This window comes from Typopeltis vanoorti, chromosome 4, assembly GCF_054136105.1.
Source record: "Typopeltis vanoorti isolate ZY-2024b chromosome 4, IOZ_Tvanoo_1.0, whole genome shotgun sequence".
NCBI classification, from domain to species: domain Eukaryota; kingdom Metazoa; phylum Arthropoda; class Arachnida; order Uropygi; family Thelyphonidae; genus Typopeltis; species Typopeltis vanoorti.
The window spans coordinates 157,090,433-157,108,278 of NC_143552.1; the positions used below are offsets into that span (position 1 = coordinate 157,090,433).

The 17,846-nt window shown below is 35.0% G+C and overlaps 1 protein-coding gene across 1 annotated transcript in view; it reads left to right on the top strand.

Moving 5' to 3' along the window:
• The window catches only part of LOC150107785 (pre-rRNA 2'-O-ribose RNA methyltransferase FTSJ3), a 288,470-nt gene that overhangs the window by 56,344 nt on the left and 214,280 nt on the right, over positions 1-17,846 (top strand). Inside the window, exons 5-6 of the mRNA XM_090391539.1 lie at positions 2,996-3,095; positions 5,663-5,793. Coding sequence (XP_090247665.1) covers positions 2,996-3,095; positions 5,663-5,793 — 231 coding nt within the window. The remainder of the gene's footprint in view (positions 1-2,995; positions 3,096-5,662; positions 5,794-17,846) is intronic.

A 17,846-nucleotide genomic window follows, 5' to 3' on the forward strand; every position in this document is an offset into this window, starting at 1 on the left:
GCCCTCAGGCCATGCATTGAAGACCCCCACATTAAACTATCTTCCTGTACCTCTTTCAGTTCTAAACTACTAATTTACAGTTAGGTATACAATGCATTTTACTCTCTTTACATATAAAGTTAAACAACACAGATTTTAGGGTTTTGAATAGTTCTCCCCCCCCTCCCCTCCTCTGTCTCCCCACACAGCATCTTATTAGTTGCGTTTTTGGCATCAAAATGGTCTTTGGCACAACTGGCTCTGATATGTATACACACCAGAATTTCCAACATTGACATATCATGGATACAAAATAGTTAAATCATGATTCTACTATTTGTTATAAAATTAAAATATTTACTTAGCTTGTTCCTCAGCCATTTTTTCTTAAGAATGTTTGCATAAATATTTGCTGGAAAATATTCAGTAGGAAACGTTCCTCCTTAATTCACACACACACACCACAATAATAATATATCCTCTGCCTTTGGGGTATAGTTGGAGCAATAGAAAAGTTAAAACTTGTTTTTAAAATTTCTGTTTCTTGCTTTGAAAGTCTTTCTCCACTCTCAGAGACAATAGCAAATGAAATAAGATTCAAAAGTACAAATATCCTCTGCCTCTTCATTCCCAGAAGTGGATAAGTGAAATTCTTTTACCCTTAACTTTTTTGGAATTTGGTAGGTGCCTTGATAACTAATAAATGATAGTTCACCTCTACATACAATTTGTAGATGTGTAAGTGTCAACAGCAGCTAAACCATCTCCAGTTTCTAATCATGATATTAAAAATAGGAACATGGAGATATTTTAGCATTACATAAGATTTATACTACATAAGATTTCTTATGTAGTAATTAATTGGTTTAATTTTCAGGGATTGTAAGATTTCTTCATTTGTTTTGTGTCCCCACTTGATATATCCAGCTGTTTTTCTGAGGAACTTCATTTCTGCTGTTTGAATTCGTTTTTCATCTTTCATTTTTATAGTCCATGTTTCGCTTCCATATAATAGAGTTGGTGAAATAGTATTATTTTTGTAGTCAATTTTCTGAGCTTCAGGGGTAAAACCAGTTTCAGGGGAGTCAAAAAAATTTTATTTTTGCACACCAAAAATAAACCAACTCAGGGACCAACTGAGAAAATGTCTAGAAATTCTTCTGTTCAGTGAATATAATCAAACCTTAATTGGCCTTTCTTCTGTTAATCCAGTGTCATGGAAGTGACCTTTAGGTTACCAAGGTACCTGATAATGTCAAGTGATAATATTTCTCATCTGATAATAAGATATTTATATTATTAAAAATTTGTTTCTAGTATTAACATTAAAAATGCAGTGATTTATCTAATTGTCTGTAATTTTTAATTCAGTAACTAAATAGTTGTTTTTTTATTTAAATAAATATAATGTCAGTAATGTAAAAGAAGTCTTCTTCTCCCTAACATGGATTTTAGGCCAAGTAGCCTGTTCCGGTCTCATGCCATCTCTTTCTTGGTCTTCTGATTCTTCTTTTTTTTCCCACTTATTTTGTATATTTTTTTGGTAGTCTGCTGTTGTCCATTCGATTTAAATGTTCTAGCCATTTTTGTTTATACTGTCTTATGTAGTAATTAATTGGTAGATATGTGAAGAGCCAAAGGCTTCAATTCGGCGACATATAACTTGTTTAAGTTAAGGGATATTACATCCCATATAGTTTCTTAGCCGAATAAGAAACTCAAAGAGTTTCATGCCGAATATAGTAGAAACTATATAAAGTTCGGCGATTCCAAGCGTAAGCAAATACCTGGATACTGCAGCATTGATCCCAGAGGGTAGTGTAAGCTGGGGCAACTCATGGTAGAAGTGGAGCGAGCTCTGATCACTATTCTTGATATTTGCCCATAATGTGAACTTAGCTCCTAGGAACCGTATTTTTGTTCACATTATGAGAGAAGGTCACTACCCAGACCGGTTTCTACCTTTATTGAGGTCTCATCAGTGAGTAGCCAGACCTAGTTAATATCAAGTTTGTAGCGAACAGAACACATTATGGGCAAATATCAAGAATAGTGATCGGAGCTCGCTCCACTTCTACCACGAGTTGCCCCAGCTTGCACTACCCTTTGGGATCAGTGCTGCAGTATCCAGGTATTTGCTTACGCTTGGAATCGCCGAACTTTATATAGTTTCTACTATATTCGGCATGAAACTCTTTGAGTTTCTTATTCGGCTAAGAAACTATATGGGATGTAATATCCCTTAACTTAAACAAGTTATATGTCGCCGAATTGAAGCCTTTGGCTCTTCACATATCTAATAATTTATTAGAGCACCTCATGGCAATACTCGTAGAAGGGGTACAAGTTCATCATCTGATTCTAGTGTACTAGGGGGATGGCTTAAATATATTATTTATTATGCCATTTACTTTGACAAAGTTTGATATTTTAGTGTCTATGTCTTTTTCTTCTTTGTATGATAGATCACATCCCAAGTATCTAAAAGTGTTTACTTGTTCTAGTATTTTATTATCTATCACTATTTTACTTCTTATTGGGTTTTCTCCTTTGAATGCCATTATGCTTGTTTTTTTTTCTTTAGATATTGTCATATTATATTGTTTTGAGATATCATTTAATGATTTTAATGATCTTTGTAAATCATCTTCTGATGTAGCTAATACTATTTGATCATCTGCAAATAGTAGTGTATCTATCTTCATTCGCTGGGTCATTTGTATACCAAATGGGTTATACTGTTTCCAGATTGTTATAATTTTATTTATATATATATATTGAAAAGCAGAGGTGAGAGGGTACATCCTAAGAAGAAAAAGAAGAAGTAAAAGAAGTCAACTAATAAATATAAATTAATTTAACAGAACTTAAAATTTAATCAGAAATAACATTCTCAGAAATGAGCAGCAATAAATATTATGTTTATATCTTCATAATACATAATTATATGTTAGATTTCTTGAATAAAAAGTTTATTTAATATATTATGATGTATTATGAATTTTTTTCTTTCAAGGCCTTAAAGAAAGAATTAAAGACCTGGAAAGTTGATACAGTTCTTCATGATGGGGCACCAAATGTTGGAAAGAGTTGGGTTCATGATGCATTTAATCAAGGTAAGCAGTATTATTTATGAATTAAACATATTACTAAAACATTTGCACTATATACATAACAGATGATTAGACCTAACTACCCAGTTTCGGAAGAGTATAAGCTAGATCATACGATGGTCATTCTCTGTTTCTATACTTGGAAATGTTAAGTGGCAACAACTTTCTTCCAAAAGTCCATTGCTTATTCTCAGAAATATTTGATGCAGGCTAATAAATCCTCTGTGGATCAGGAGTAGTAGGATAGTGGTGGTGGTTACTAATTATTCCTGTGTGTTACTGACCTTCTCCATTTTTTTACTGAGACAGTTGAGGACAATAGTTAGTTGGCAGGTTTTTTTTCCCTCCAAATTGGCTGAATATAGACTTGCCGTGTTCCAAAGATGGGAAGCACCTGTTCATAGTGGAGGGGACCTCTTAGTGATGGCATTGGCCCTTTTCGTTCTAATTTTAGTGCTATGCTATCCTGTATTCTTCACTCTGCTTAGTGTTTATTACTATTGTATCTTCCAGATTACTGGAATTCAATGTCTCATGAATGTGTTAGCCATGCAGTGCAAGCCATGAACATCTGGAAAGGAAGATCCTGGCAGTCCCATGATTTTGGCCTCTGCCAAAGCAGAGGCCAAAATTCATGCATGTTCAGGCATTGTGCACAACTGTGCCTTAGACATTGGTCCCAGATACATGGATCTGTCTCGCTCTATGCCATCCCAGAGAAATTCAGTTGGATTTAAATCTGGGGACAACTGGATATTCTCAAATTCAGATGAGTGTTCCTCAAGCCATGCCTGGGTGGTTGTGACCCAGAGCAGGGGGGGGGGATGCACATTGTCCTGCTGGAACAGACCATTGGCTGCAAGATTCATGAAGGTGTGTAGGTGGTCAGCCAGCACATTCTGGTAGCTCTCAGCATTTATGGTCCTCTCCAGACACACTTAGAGACCTAATGTGTCACATGAGAATTTTGATACTGTTGATGCCTCACCTGCACCCTCCCATCAGCTTGGTACAACAGATAACGGGATTCATCAGACCACACAACTCTAGTCCACTCTACAGAGGTCCAGTTTTGATGGTCCCAACAACCAGGCAAGGTGCAATGCATGATGACAAGCTGTCAACAGTGGTACACAAGACATGATTAGGGCATCAGCTCCCATCGCCCATGGTATGTAGAGTACACCATACCATTTGCTTGCTGACACTGCTTGGATCTCCACCATTTAAACTGGATGTAATTTGTGCTGCCATTACCTGCAGTTGGTCTGTATGAGTCTGGAAAGTCTACATTGATCCTGGTCATCAATGGCATGTGGTCAGCCACCACTTGCTTGCTGGGCATTAGTATGTCTGTTGATGGTATACTTGCAGTAGTCCCTTGATATTTTGTCCTCGAGAACCCTCCAGTTCTTACTACTTGAGTGATATAATGACTCATCTGTTTTGTTCCTTTAACATGTCCAAGATCAAAGTCGCTAAGATCACCACATTTACCCATGTTCGTCATTTGCAATACACTCTTTGGAAGCCATGATGTCTGCTACCTTCAGTTTGGGTACATTTCACTCTGCATGGGGAATGCCAGTGTCAACTTCCCATCACCCCTGTCTAATGGTTTGTCCATTGAGTGTATATAGCATGTAGCAAAATATTGTGCATCTTATTATATTGAAATTAAATGGATTTTTTAAAAACTTTTAATTAATAGGATTTGTAATATATCTTGTTCTAAATTGTATCTGAAAATTTTCAAAACAAGATTTTAAAAATTAAAAAAAAAGTATTTATTATAATAAAATTCTCTCACAGCCCACCAGGAAAATCACATGGCCCACTAGTGGCTTCAGCTCACTTTGAGAAAGGTTATCCTAAGGGACAAAAAGCCTCCACAGTATTCTTAGAGAGATCATTGGTGAGGAAGTGGTCATGAGTATCTGGATATAGTATTCTGGTAGGAATGGTAACAATTTGTATGAGAATGTAATAGAAAATATCTGAACATGTGCTGTAACATTGCAGTTGAAAATCAGAAAGCTAGCTGGATTGAACATTAAAATCTCTAAGAAAGATGACATTACTACGATGGAAGTTAAACCATAGAAAATTTCTGTTGGAAATAGGAACATAAAAAAAAAAAAATTCATAGTTCAGAATGGCATTAAGAGAGCAATGGATACTACAAAAGAAGTTTATTTCTTTGTATCTTTATTGATGTAAAGAGATTTTTTGCTGAAGATTAAAAAGAGGAAATTTGAGGTTGGAAATTCTCTGATTCTAGCTATGATTCTAGTGTATCTACTAATAATACACTAGAATCATAGCTATTCTAGTGTATTATGTCTGAACTGTGTATGCTTTGTCTTACACAGTTCAGACAAAAATTGCTAAAAAGAATAAACAGTCAAAATTAAATTATTTTGTTATTTCTTATTGTTTATAGTAATTCTTAAACCTGATCGTTAATATATCTGAATGTGTTCTGATTTCAGTATATACTATTTTCTTTTAACTAATTTCATAAAATTTAATTTTATAAATATATAAACTCCATTTACTTTTCACTATAGCCCAGCTCACTTTAAGTGCATTAAAGATAGCAACTGAATTCCTTGTTAAAGGAGGTTGGTTTATTACAAAAGTGTTTCGATCTAAGGATTATAATGCTTTACTCTGGGTATTCCGGAAATTTTTCAAAAAAGTAAGTCATGCTTAATTATTCATCAGTAATAAATATCAGTTAGTATTGCCATTCTTCAAAATCATACTAAGAAAAGAGTTGAAAAGGGCTCAGCTTGGTATTTAAAAGAATCAAAAGAAAAGATAATAAATTTCAATTATTATTTTATAGCTAATCAAATAATATACAAAAATCAAAATATTTATTAATCTTCCTTTTAATTATCTTAATGTATGATACTGAGTTCTATACCATTTGTTCTATATCCATAGTTATTTGTCATATATGAAAAACATATGTTCAATATTTTGCCTTCCTTGCTGCAAAACATCTGCTAGGCTTGTGCACATTGCAGAGAAAATTGAACACAGCACAAGTCTCCTCAGACAAGTTGGTGGGAGAAGTTGACCATAGACTCAGTGCTGATTGTTATTAGTTCATAATTTGTGATTAATGCTATAATTAGGATTAAAATTACCTCCAAACAAATCTATAAACACCTACATTTTTAATATAATAAACAATCAAACTCAGGTGCTTCTCAGTCTCGGTGTTAGTTAATTTTATATGTATTTTTAATAGTAGCATTCATTTACCAAATGCCATATTAATGTTTAGATATATTTTATGTGGAGACCAAGGATGGTATTTCTATTATGAATTCATTCTTGAATATTCACATTGGCAAGTACATTGCTTATTCTTATTTTTACAAATGAAAACTTTTTTTTTTTTTAAATTCAAAGCGTTATAGCTTTATCATTATTCAATATTTTGACCTGTGATCATAAGACATTCACTCAAAAAGACCTCTGCCTGTTCATCATTATCATCAATTCCCTGATTGTATCCTCAAGGGGTGTTCAGGCTACAATGACAGCACGACGTGACTAAGTTTACATTATTATTAATCTCCTATTAACAACTTTTTTTCCAAATCAATCTATCACTTTTGAGCAATCCAATATTGTCATATCTAACATTCCATGCTTCTAAGGCACTTCTGACTAAATCAATCCACCTAGAACTTGGTCTTCCACTGGGTCGCTTTCCTGCCATCTTGGCATCAAACACCTATTTTGCTAACCTTTCTTCACCTATTCTATTTAAGTGGCCATACCACCTTAGATTAGCTCTGTTGACACATTCTTGGATGCTAACAGTGTCAAGCTCCTTTCTAATATCTTCATTTTTAATATGATTCTGCCATTGATGCCAGCCATTGGTTCACTCTCCTAATTTTTTTTAGAACTCTCATATCTGTGGAGTCTTTAATCATATGCTTTATTTCTAACCCAACTCTCAGATCCGTAACTTAAAATTGGTTTGAACACTGTCTTGTATACTTCTAGTTTAATGTTTTGGTTAATTTCTCTCTTATTCCATATAAATTTATTCAGCTGACTATCCACCATACCAGCTTTGCTTATTCTGTTGTCTATTTCCAGATTTAACCTGCCATCTTCGCTAAAAACTGTGCCTAAATAGCTGAAATATTTTACTTCTTCTATAGGATCTCCATTCAGAATGCAGCTGAAGTTTTCTATGCTCCTGCCTATTTTCATAGTTTTAGTCTTTTTATTGTTGATTTTCATGCAAAATTTGTTACAGCTGTTATTCATTTTAGTTAGGGAATCCTGGAGACTTGCACTAGATGTTTAGGAGTACATCATCATCTGCATAAAATCAAAGAGCTAAGTTTGACATCTCCATTTCTAATATCAAGCCTGATGCCACTTTCTTTCATAATATGACCATATAGATGATGAATAGGAGTTGGAGATAATGTACATCCTTGTCCTACTCCTGATTTTACAAGAAACCATCTTCCTGTATTTCCTTAAATTTTAACTGCTGACTGACATCTTAAATATAGACTGTGTATTGCTCTGTATAATGTTCATTCATGCCAGTATAATTGTAGTGTTTTGAAAAGCTTTTCTATGGGCACCTTGCCATGTACCTTTTCCAGATCTACAAAACTTAGAGTGCAGATTCTTATCATATTCCCACAATTTCTCGCTATTTGTATTAAAGTGAAAATCTGATCTTGACAACCTAAATTTATTTAGCCTGAACCCAGGTTGTTCTTCTCCAAGTTTCTCTTCTACAATCTTTCTCAACCTTTTTTCAAGTATGCTTGTATACATCTTACCTGGAACACTTAGTAGAGAAATTCCTTGGTAGTTCTTACATTCAATTTTATTTCCTGTTTTATAGATGGATACTATGAGAGCTATACTCCAAACATTGGAAATTCGACCTTCTGAATTATGCAGTGTCATCATCATCTAATTCCTGCCATGTACCCTCAAGGGGTGTACAGGATATGATAGCACTACATGAAAAATTTACATCATTACTAACTTCCTATCTACAATTATCCTTCAAATCAGTCTGTTTCTTGTCAAGATCCAACATTATCAGATCTTATATTTCTATCATCGAAGGCACTTTGTACCATATCAATCCACCTATATCTTGTTCTTCCTCTGGGTCGTTTACCTGCCAACCTGGCAGAGAACACTTCTTTTTCTAATCTTTCCTTGTCCATTCTGTTTAAATGACCATACCACCTGACATTAGCTCTGCTATCACATTCCTGGATGCTGACAATGTCAAGTTCTTTCCTAATATGATACTGCCATTGATGCCATCTCTTCATACCTCCAAACTTTCTCAGGATTTTCATATCTGTGGTCTCTAGTCTATGGTCAAGTGTCATAGATCTGAGAGCTGGGGTCAGAAGTAAAATTCTGACCCCAGCTCTCAGATCTATAAGTTAAAACAGGTTTGAACACTGTCTTGTATACAGCTAATTTAGTGTTCCGACTAATTTCTCTCTTATTCCATATGAATTTATTCAATTGACTTCCTACCATACCAGCTTTATTGATTGTGTTGTCTATTTCCATATTTAATTTACCATCTTCACTAAAAAACGTGCCTAAGTAGTATGAAATATTTTACTTGTTCCACAGGTTCTCCGTTCACAACACAGATGACATTTTCAATTATTCTGCCTATTTTCATTGTCTTTGTCTTTTTATTGCTGACCTTCATACCATATCTATTACAATAGTTATTCAATTTAGTCAGGGAACTTTGCAGACTTGTAGCAGAGTCCAAAAAAAGAGATAAGTTTATGAATTTAGCAGAAGTGCATAGCTTCCACCTTGATATCACCACCTCTGGGTCTGGCTCCCACTGATGAGACCTCAATAAAGGTCGAAACCGGTCTGGGTAGTGGCCCTTCCCTTAATGCATAGCATTATGTCTGCAAGGAGATGGGCTTTGCATTATGGGAGATACTGAGACAAGGTGTGATGAGAGCTTGGTCCACCTTTACCACGAGTTGCCTCAGTCCTGAAGATACTTCTGGTGCAAACTTTTTTTGCTCACACTTGGATAAAGGATTAAACTAAATTTATTATAATCTAACCAAGTGGAAAATAAACTTTCAACTCAGTCAGTGTTTAGTATAAATACCGACACATCAACTGCTGCATTCTCAATGGAAATCTTATAGAACCAGCAAAATACCTTTCCCCTCCTACAACAAAATTTAGTAGAAATATTGGTATATTCTTACCATGTGTGTGATATATAAACCTAAACATTTTGACATCCTCTTAACTAACATACATCAAGCTCACAAAACAATTAGTCTCACAACAAAACATTTCTATAAAGGTAATATTTTACAGAAATTACATCAAACAGGAGACTAAATTTTTGGTACTTTTTCCCCATTTTAGTTCCAACAACAAAACAGCCATAGATCTGCTGGTTTGGTTGAAGTATGATAAACCACAGGGGGGAAAGATATAAGAGACACTGGAGGATGGGGCAAAGGAGGAAGTTTCTTGATTACAGAGTCCAAAAAGGAGATAAGTTTACGAATTTAGCAAAAAAAAAAGTACTCTAAGACCAATAGACTTAATAATTTGGAAATTAATTATGATATACCATTGACATATAGGATGATGACACAGTTGAAACTTCTTGGGAAACTGTATAACTGTTAATTACTTAGGTGACAAGACATTCTTGTGTTAGCAAAATCTCACTAGAGAACACTAAGCAAATTGAATGAACATCATTTTAATGGTGCCAGATTTTTTATTAGAGTAGTGGTGTCACTAAGCATGGATATAAAGCATGTGGTTTCTTTCTGAAGACAAAACTGAAGGCTCCCATTTGGCTGGCAAAGATTTAGCAGGTCTAGAAGGAAGTGCATCAGTTATTTTCAGTTTCTAGAGTAAATTGTATATGAGGATGAACAAAACTTTCTTACCAAGATCAATACTGAAGTTCAGATAGACCTTGCCATGAAGATATCCATGTATTTATACCTTGTATGTGTGTGTGTGCATGTGTCTATGTAGATAAATATAAGAAGTGTTATTAGAACTTTAGAGCAGTTTAAAATGTGCAACTGACATGTACACATATCTTTGAGTCTTTGGTTATATTACTTATGCTTGTTTATTTTTGAATTCATATTGAAGATGCTCTTGATACTAGGGCAGAAATGTATGCAGTTAAATTTCTGATGTAGGTGTTTCATTGTATTGATTTTTAGTTAAATGTCTCTTTACTTTTCGGTTCATTGAAATGAGACAGATTCTCAGATGCTATTACCAGATCCAGTGTTATTCTACCAGATTTTCTAACATGCTTGTTAAGGCAGTTATCTCTGAATTCTTTTTCCATCGAAGAAGCAGTGAAAAAATGATGGAAAGAGTATGTAGAAGATTTGTACAAGGAAGATAATATTGAAGAATTGTTGAGGAACCCATGATAATGAAAAGTAAAGTTATATCAGCAATGGAACAACTGCCAAAAGGAAAAGCTCCTGGAGCTGATGAAGTGTCATTAGTATCATTGAGAGCAGCTGGGGATGAAGTGAATATATTGACTGAAATTTGTCAACAGTTCTGGAAGAAAATATAGAGATTGGAAAATATTAGTATTCATCCCAATTCCAAAAAAATCAAATCACAGAGATTGTGAGAATTATAGAACCATCACTTTAATTTCACATATAGTTAAAGTTATACTGAAAGTGATCCAACAAAGGCCTGGGGCCATATGTGAATAGAGAAATGCTACGAACAGGCAGGCATTAGGAGATTTATAGTGGATATATTATGAGAATGGCCAACTTAGACAAAGACTAAGTTGGAATTAAGATTGGCGGCAGTAAAGTAAATAATTCAAGATATGCAACAACCCTCATAGCAGAAACTAACAAAGATCTGGAGGGGTTGATTCTGTTGGTTAAGAGGGAAAATAAGAAGGCATGGATTCATTTAAACATCATCAAAACAAAAGTGATGGCTTCTGGCAATTTAGATGAAATAGAGGGAGATAAAATATAGATTGTTGGAAGTTATGATTTACTGGGTTCCAGAATCAGAAATGATGGTAAATGTGAAGATGAAATTAAAAGAAGGATAGTCATAAGAAAAAAATAAGTTATGTTAAACCTGACAAATTATGAGAGAGAGAGGTGTGAGACAAAGTTATTATTGTCAAAACAATGCTATTTCCACTAGTAATGTATGGATGTGAAAGCTGGATTATCAAGAAGAAAGACAGAAAGCAAATTGATTCATTTGAATTATGGGTGTAGAGAAGACTATTAAGAATCCTATAGACTGCAAGATTGACCAGTAAGAAGGTTTTAGAGAGTATGCAGACAGAATGCTCCTCGGAGGCAATAATCGCTAAACAGAAGTTGATACCTTGGACATATTATGTGAGTAGATGAATCAGTGGAAAAAGCAGTTATATCAGGGAAGATTGAGAGCATGAGAAGAAGAGGAAGACCACAAAAGAGTTGGATGGACAACATAAAAGAACTTACTAACTTCAGCTTACAGTTGCTGAAAGAAAAGACAAACAGTCAAGTGGAATGGAGAACCTTTGTTCACAAATCAAATTTTGTATCCATAAGATTTGTGTCTATCCCGCACATGCTTTTTTTCAGATGATCTTGGATAATAATATTCAGATAATAATATTATTCTTAATTTATTTCATTCCAAATAGCCTCAAATCCACTAACTGTATTATTCATACTACCATTCACACTGCCATTGGAATTTTCTATTCTAGTTGGATTTAAATCTTTTACAAAACTTTTTTTGTTTTCCACCTTCTTGTCTGTCCTCTTGAATACACTGAGCTCATCACATTCTCTTCCTGTAATGATACTCCCCCCCCCCCCCCTTTGTTAGCCAGGTCTCACTAATGCCAATAACTTTGGTCCAAATACATCCACCAATGCTAACTTTTCAATGCTCAAGTTGAACTCCAACTTTTCTTCCTGTTGCTTCTGGATTAGTGCATCTGCATTAAAGTTGATCATCAGGCTGAATTGTATTCAGATTACTCTTAAAATATGGTTACTTCAAATTGGACACTCAAGTTTGTTCAATAAACAAATCCTCCCCTCTCTATTTCCACAGTTTACACTTCCGCACAGAACTTGCATTTTTATATGCCCCTCATACACAAATGTAATTGAATTTTTTGCAATCTCATCTTCTTTTCACTCACCCCCCATCCTATCATGGCAGCACTCACACTCATTTATTTTTGCTCTTGTTTTTTCACTTCACTCAACTTTTTCACAACTTCTCTCATACTATACTTATCTTCTTTCAAATTATTCATTCACGGTTATCTACTCTTTTTACTTGCTTACGTCATCCATCACATCATGAATCTTTACTGTCGGAAAACTGTCTTTTATTATTTGCTTATTCATTACACTAATGATCGTGGAATCAGAGTATATCATTCTATCCTGTTTTACCATTTCTTCTTTCTGAGATTTCATTTACTTCTTTGCATGTTTCTTTTTGGATCCTTCTTGCTGATTATTAAAAGATTTTCAAGTCTTTTCAATTCCTGCATGGTATTGTGAATAACTTTTCAAATCCTCAGAATTTCCAAAATTATGTTGTACTCTTCAGTTTTTCATGTTGAATTTAAAGGACTTGCTGCTTTTATGTTGTACCAAACACAAACATTTTCATCTTTGCTTTTCATAAACATGAGGAAGCAAGACTGAATCAGGCTGAATTGTATTCAGATTACTCTTAAAATATGGTTACTTCAAATTGGACACTCAAGTTTGTTCAATAAACAAATCCTCCCCTCTCTATTTCCACAGTTTACACTTTATGTTGTACCAAACACAAACATTTTCATCTTTGCTTTTCATAAACATGAGGAAGCAAGACTGAATCAGGCTGAATTGTATCCAGATTACTCTTAAAATATGGTTACTTCAAGAATGTGATTTCTTAATGAGTATAATTTACTTTTTTTTCCAGCAAGAAAGTATGGTAATGGAATAGCAATATACCATTTTGTTACTTGTACATGGATATGTTACATATTTCACAGTATTTCCATACACCCTCTCCTATGATCTTATATTATCATAGGAGATATTATCTCCTATGATAAGATCTCACTAAAGGCTGAAATTATGGATAACAATCTATTCCATAATATATGGCATTATACATTCCTGAAAAAGAGCATGCTGTATTTGTGTTATGGAATACTTGGGCTAGTTGGTATGAAGTCAGCTGCTACTATATATGCATAGTCTAGTCATAAAGATATTAGACGTGTAGGCCTTTAATAAAATAAAGATTAAAATAAGAGTATAATTTCAATAGTGCCTTGATGGATGGCTTCCTTTGATGTGGTATTGTTATTTACTGACATACTGTTCCAAGATACTTCTCATTTTTTTTGCAGGAGAATTTCCCCAAAGATATCTGACTTACAGTTTGACTATCAGTTCTGGTCATTTTACTTTGAAAAATAAGTTGTACAATCAATTAATTCTAAGGAAATGTGCTGGGTATTCCTCTCACTCTCCTGCATTACACAAGTACTTCATGGAACATTTGAAAAGGCAGTTCTTCAGTACTTTGTTATCACTTCACACTGGTCTTGATTTCAAGATTATGTTTCTGCAGTATAGTCATACTCAGACTGAATTACTGTCTTTTGTGACAAAACTAACTCCATGTATAGTTGCATTCGGTTCACTTGAATGAAAAGAAAATAAACGTACAGTAATACCCTGCCTTATGATGCTCTGCTTTATGACAATCCACTCATATGACATTCTCTAATTATGACCAGTGTCCATTTATATGATGCTGCATTTATTTATATGATGGTTTTAGTGACTTAAGGGTCAAAGCTGTATAACTGAGAGGAGGCCTCCACATAGCCTTTAAAGGAATGCGGAGAACAAGACCAGGGCTTCTGACCTAATGTCCAATCCTCACTTTCTCGTGGTGCACCCTATTGGGTATCTACCTGGATACTGAACGAATGAGGATGGGCTGGCAATTTGGGATTTAGCCGAACAAATTGTATTCTTATTGGCTTAAACCAAAATACAAAATGATGCTGTCATGACCAAATTTCATGCTGGCTAGGGCTTCACCCGGTTAAACAAGGCCCCCCCATTGTTTTCACCAGGGAACCAGGGTGAACAGTGAAAAGTCAGCTACTGGAACAAATCTGAAAAATCACCCCAACTCAACATCATCACCAGAGTTAAAGATCGGTACTATCAACATAAGAATCCTGAATGGCAAAGAAATGGAGCTAGCTGAGGAATTAGATAAGTACCAGATCGACATGTTAGATCCTGAATGGAGAGCTTTACAAGTAAATTCTTTATTCAGGATTTAACATGATACCTATTACTAATTAAGGAGATATCTGCACATCAGCTAATAATTATAAAGTATTGTTTTATGTTATGTAATAATGTGTAGTCCATGTGTGCCATATAGTGAGAGTTATTGTTAGGTTATTTGTAATTCCCAAGTAAGCTGTCTAGTACATTGCGAAATTCTGAGAAAAATTATAAGTATTAATCAGGAATAACTGCGTATAATCTGTACGAGTTGAGCGTAGCGATGGAGGCTATACCTATGCGGAAAAATGACGTCAGAGCAGCTACCTAGAATAATGTAACCTGACAGGTGGTTAGGGAGAGTGTAGAATCACCCAAGGGGCATGAATGATGGGGTTCGTGGGTGAAAACCACATCGAATAGAGGGCGCCTGAATAGGGCGAATAAAAGACGAAGCACGCCGTTTTAGGGGGCCTTTTGATCTTCGGGTGGCGGATTCGAGTTTTAGGGGGAGTTGGTCGGAGGATTCGTGAGAACGGCGGGCCAACTACGGTAATGATGGATGGCAGGTTCCTTTCTTGAGGATGCTTGAAGATTTTCAAGCAGAGCTGATCACGATACGACGGCCTATGTGGAATTGAGCCTCAGCAGAATGTCCCATTGGAGAAAGTTTCCTGCGGAGCGGTAGACAGCACGCAACAGTTGGAAACGATTAGAAGAAAAGGCGCAGTACATTGCCAGTCGCAAAGACGGCCGAAGAATAGGCAGTAAGGTAATCCAGACCTACATGAGATGGCGGCATGAAATCTGAAAAGATCTGGTAATGTAAAAGTTTTCGTTCTATGTTAAGATTCGTTTAGAAGAACAAGAAATTTGTGTGCATTGTAACTAAAGGACACTAGTAGAGAACTTTTAGTGAGAATTTGACTGAATTAATTAAGCCCTTGTGGAACAAAGAAGAGTTGTTAATAGGCAGTAATTTGTGAATGGGTAGACTTACTTAAATTAAATTTAGAATTAGGAATTTATTGATAGAGTATTAATGAAAGTGTTCAATGCGTATTCTGTGAATAACTTGTGAAAGGAATTATATAGTAGTAGTATTATGCTTAAACCTAATCTTATCCTTTCATAATTGAAGGATTTAACTTGCTCTGATTCCTTGTGATTTAGTATAACCCTTAACTTAGAGTGAAGTTTGATCCATTGAGTATTTTAACTTACATAGCTGTAAATGTTTTATGTTTTTCCAATAAACATGTTTTGTACCTTATACCTGAGTTTATGCCTGATTATGAATTCAAACCACTACTTATGAAATAGAACCTTTTTGGCGGGAAGGAATTTAGATATAATTGCTTAAGTGAGATTCGGTCTACGACGGCTAACTGAATCTGCACAGTGCTAGTGTGAGAAAAAATAACTGTGTGTATCCCTTTAGAATTTAGAAATATTTCCCTGAACAAGAGTCTCTTCTGTTATAGGATATTGGCTGGAGCAACAAAATATAAATTTTGCCAATATCCGAAGAGGAGATAGATCTGAATTAATATCTTAAGCACACGACAGTAGATTAGAAGGAGGGTTATTATAGACAAATATTAAGACAAAAACTGGTGAGATCTTTCTGAGCAATAAATACAAAATGTTATATTCAGGCATTGACAATCAAGGAAAAGAAGGAATAGCCATTGTATTCAACACTAAGTACGAGGCTAATCTTCTTGAATGGCAGGCAGTCTCAAGTAGAGTGATGTGGGCAAATATCAGAATGGGGAACTGGACAATGAGACTTATTTGTGCCTATGGCCCCACAGAAGGTTCTACTAAGGTAGAAGTGGAGGAATTTTTTGAGGATTTAGAGAAAGCATCTGACACAATGAAAAAGGAAAAGTTGGTCGTTGTTGGGGATCTAAATAGCAGAGTAGGAAATGATTGTCAGACATACAAAAATATAGTTCACATCTATTTGGAGAAATATTTAGGGAAAATTTGGAGAAAAGAGCAAAGCTAATAATAATGGCAAATACCTGTTGAATTTCTTCTCAGGACATGGACTGGTTATTACTAACAACATGTTCCAACATAAAAATGTGCACAAATTCACATGGAGAGAAGAGGCAAGGTATAAGAAAAGTCTCATTGACTATGTTATTGTTGATAGTGATGTTTTCTCCCTGGTACAGGACAGCAGAGTATACAGGGGATTTGAAATTGGAAGTGATCACTATTTAGTCTTGAGCAGGATAAAATTGAATTTCATATTGAAAAGAATAGCATATAAGAAAGTTTTAAAGTGAATGAAAGTTGAGCAGCTCTCAGATATGAACTATAGACTAAAATACACAAAGATTATTGAAGAAAAAATGAAAGAGTTTGAGAACAGGAACCAAACCTTGGAAATTCAGTGGCAAGCCTTGAAGAAAACTTGATTGATTCAGCCAGACAGGCATGTAGTGAGGTAGTCTGCAAGGATAGAAAAATCAGAACTCCGTGGTGGACACAGGAAGTTAAAGAGGCAGTGAGGAAAAAGAAGAAAGCATATCAAAAGTTCCTGGAAAATAAGTCAGCTTGTGCTCTTAGAGAATACAGAGACAAATGTAAGAAAGCTAAACACTGTGTAAAACTAGCTAAACAAAAGTCATGGGAGGACTTTGGAAAGAACATAGAAAATAAATATCAAGAAGGTGGCAAAATATTCTGGAGGTTGTTGAAGAAGCTTAGAAATGGAGGAAAGAGTGCTGTAAATTGAGTTAGAGATGATAAAGGTGACATGAAAATGGGAGAAAAAGATATCATTGAAGTATGGAGTAATTACTTCGAGAAATTGCTAAATGAAACAAGCAGTGATAGCACAGTGATAAAAAAACACTGCCCAGGCATACAGTCAGGAACACATATCCATACTTGAAGTAGAAAAAGCCATCAAAGGCTTAAAATGTGGAAAGGCAGCAGGAATAGATGATATTCTACAAGAAATGCTGAAGTATGGAGGTATAAAAGTCTTACAGTGGCTGCACTGTATAGTGCAGAAGACCTGGACAGAGGGATGAATTCTTGATGATTGGAGTAGTGCTCTCATAGTACCCATATATAAAAAGAGAAATAAAACTGAATGTGAGAATTACAGAGGAATTTCCCTAGTGTTCTTGGTAAGATATATGCAAGTATACTTGAGAAACGGTTGAGAAGAATTATGGAAGAAAAGCTTGGTGAAGAACAAGCTGGATTCAGGCCAAATAGAAGCTGTCAGGATCAAATCTTCACTTTATGACAAATAGTTGAGAAATCAAGGGAATATAACAAAGATCTGTATTTAAGTTTTGTAGATCTGGAAAAGGCATATGACAAGGTGGCAAGAGAGAGAGAGAGAAGCTATTCAATACGC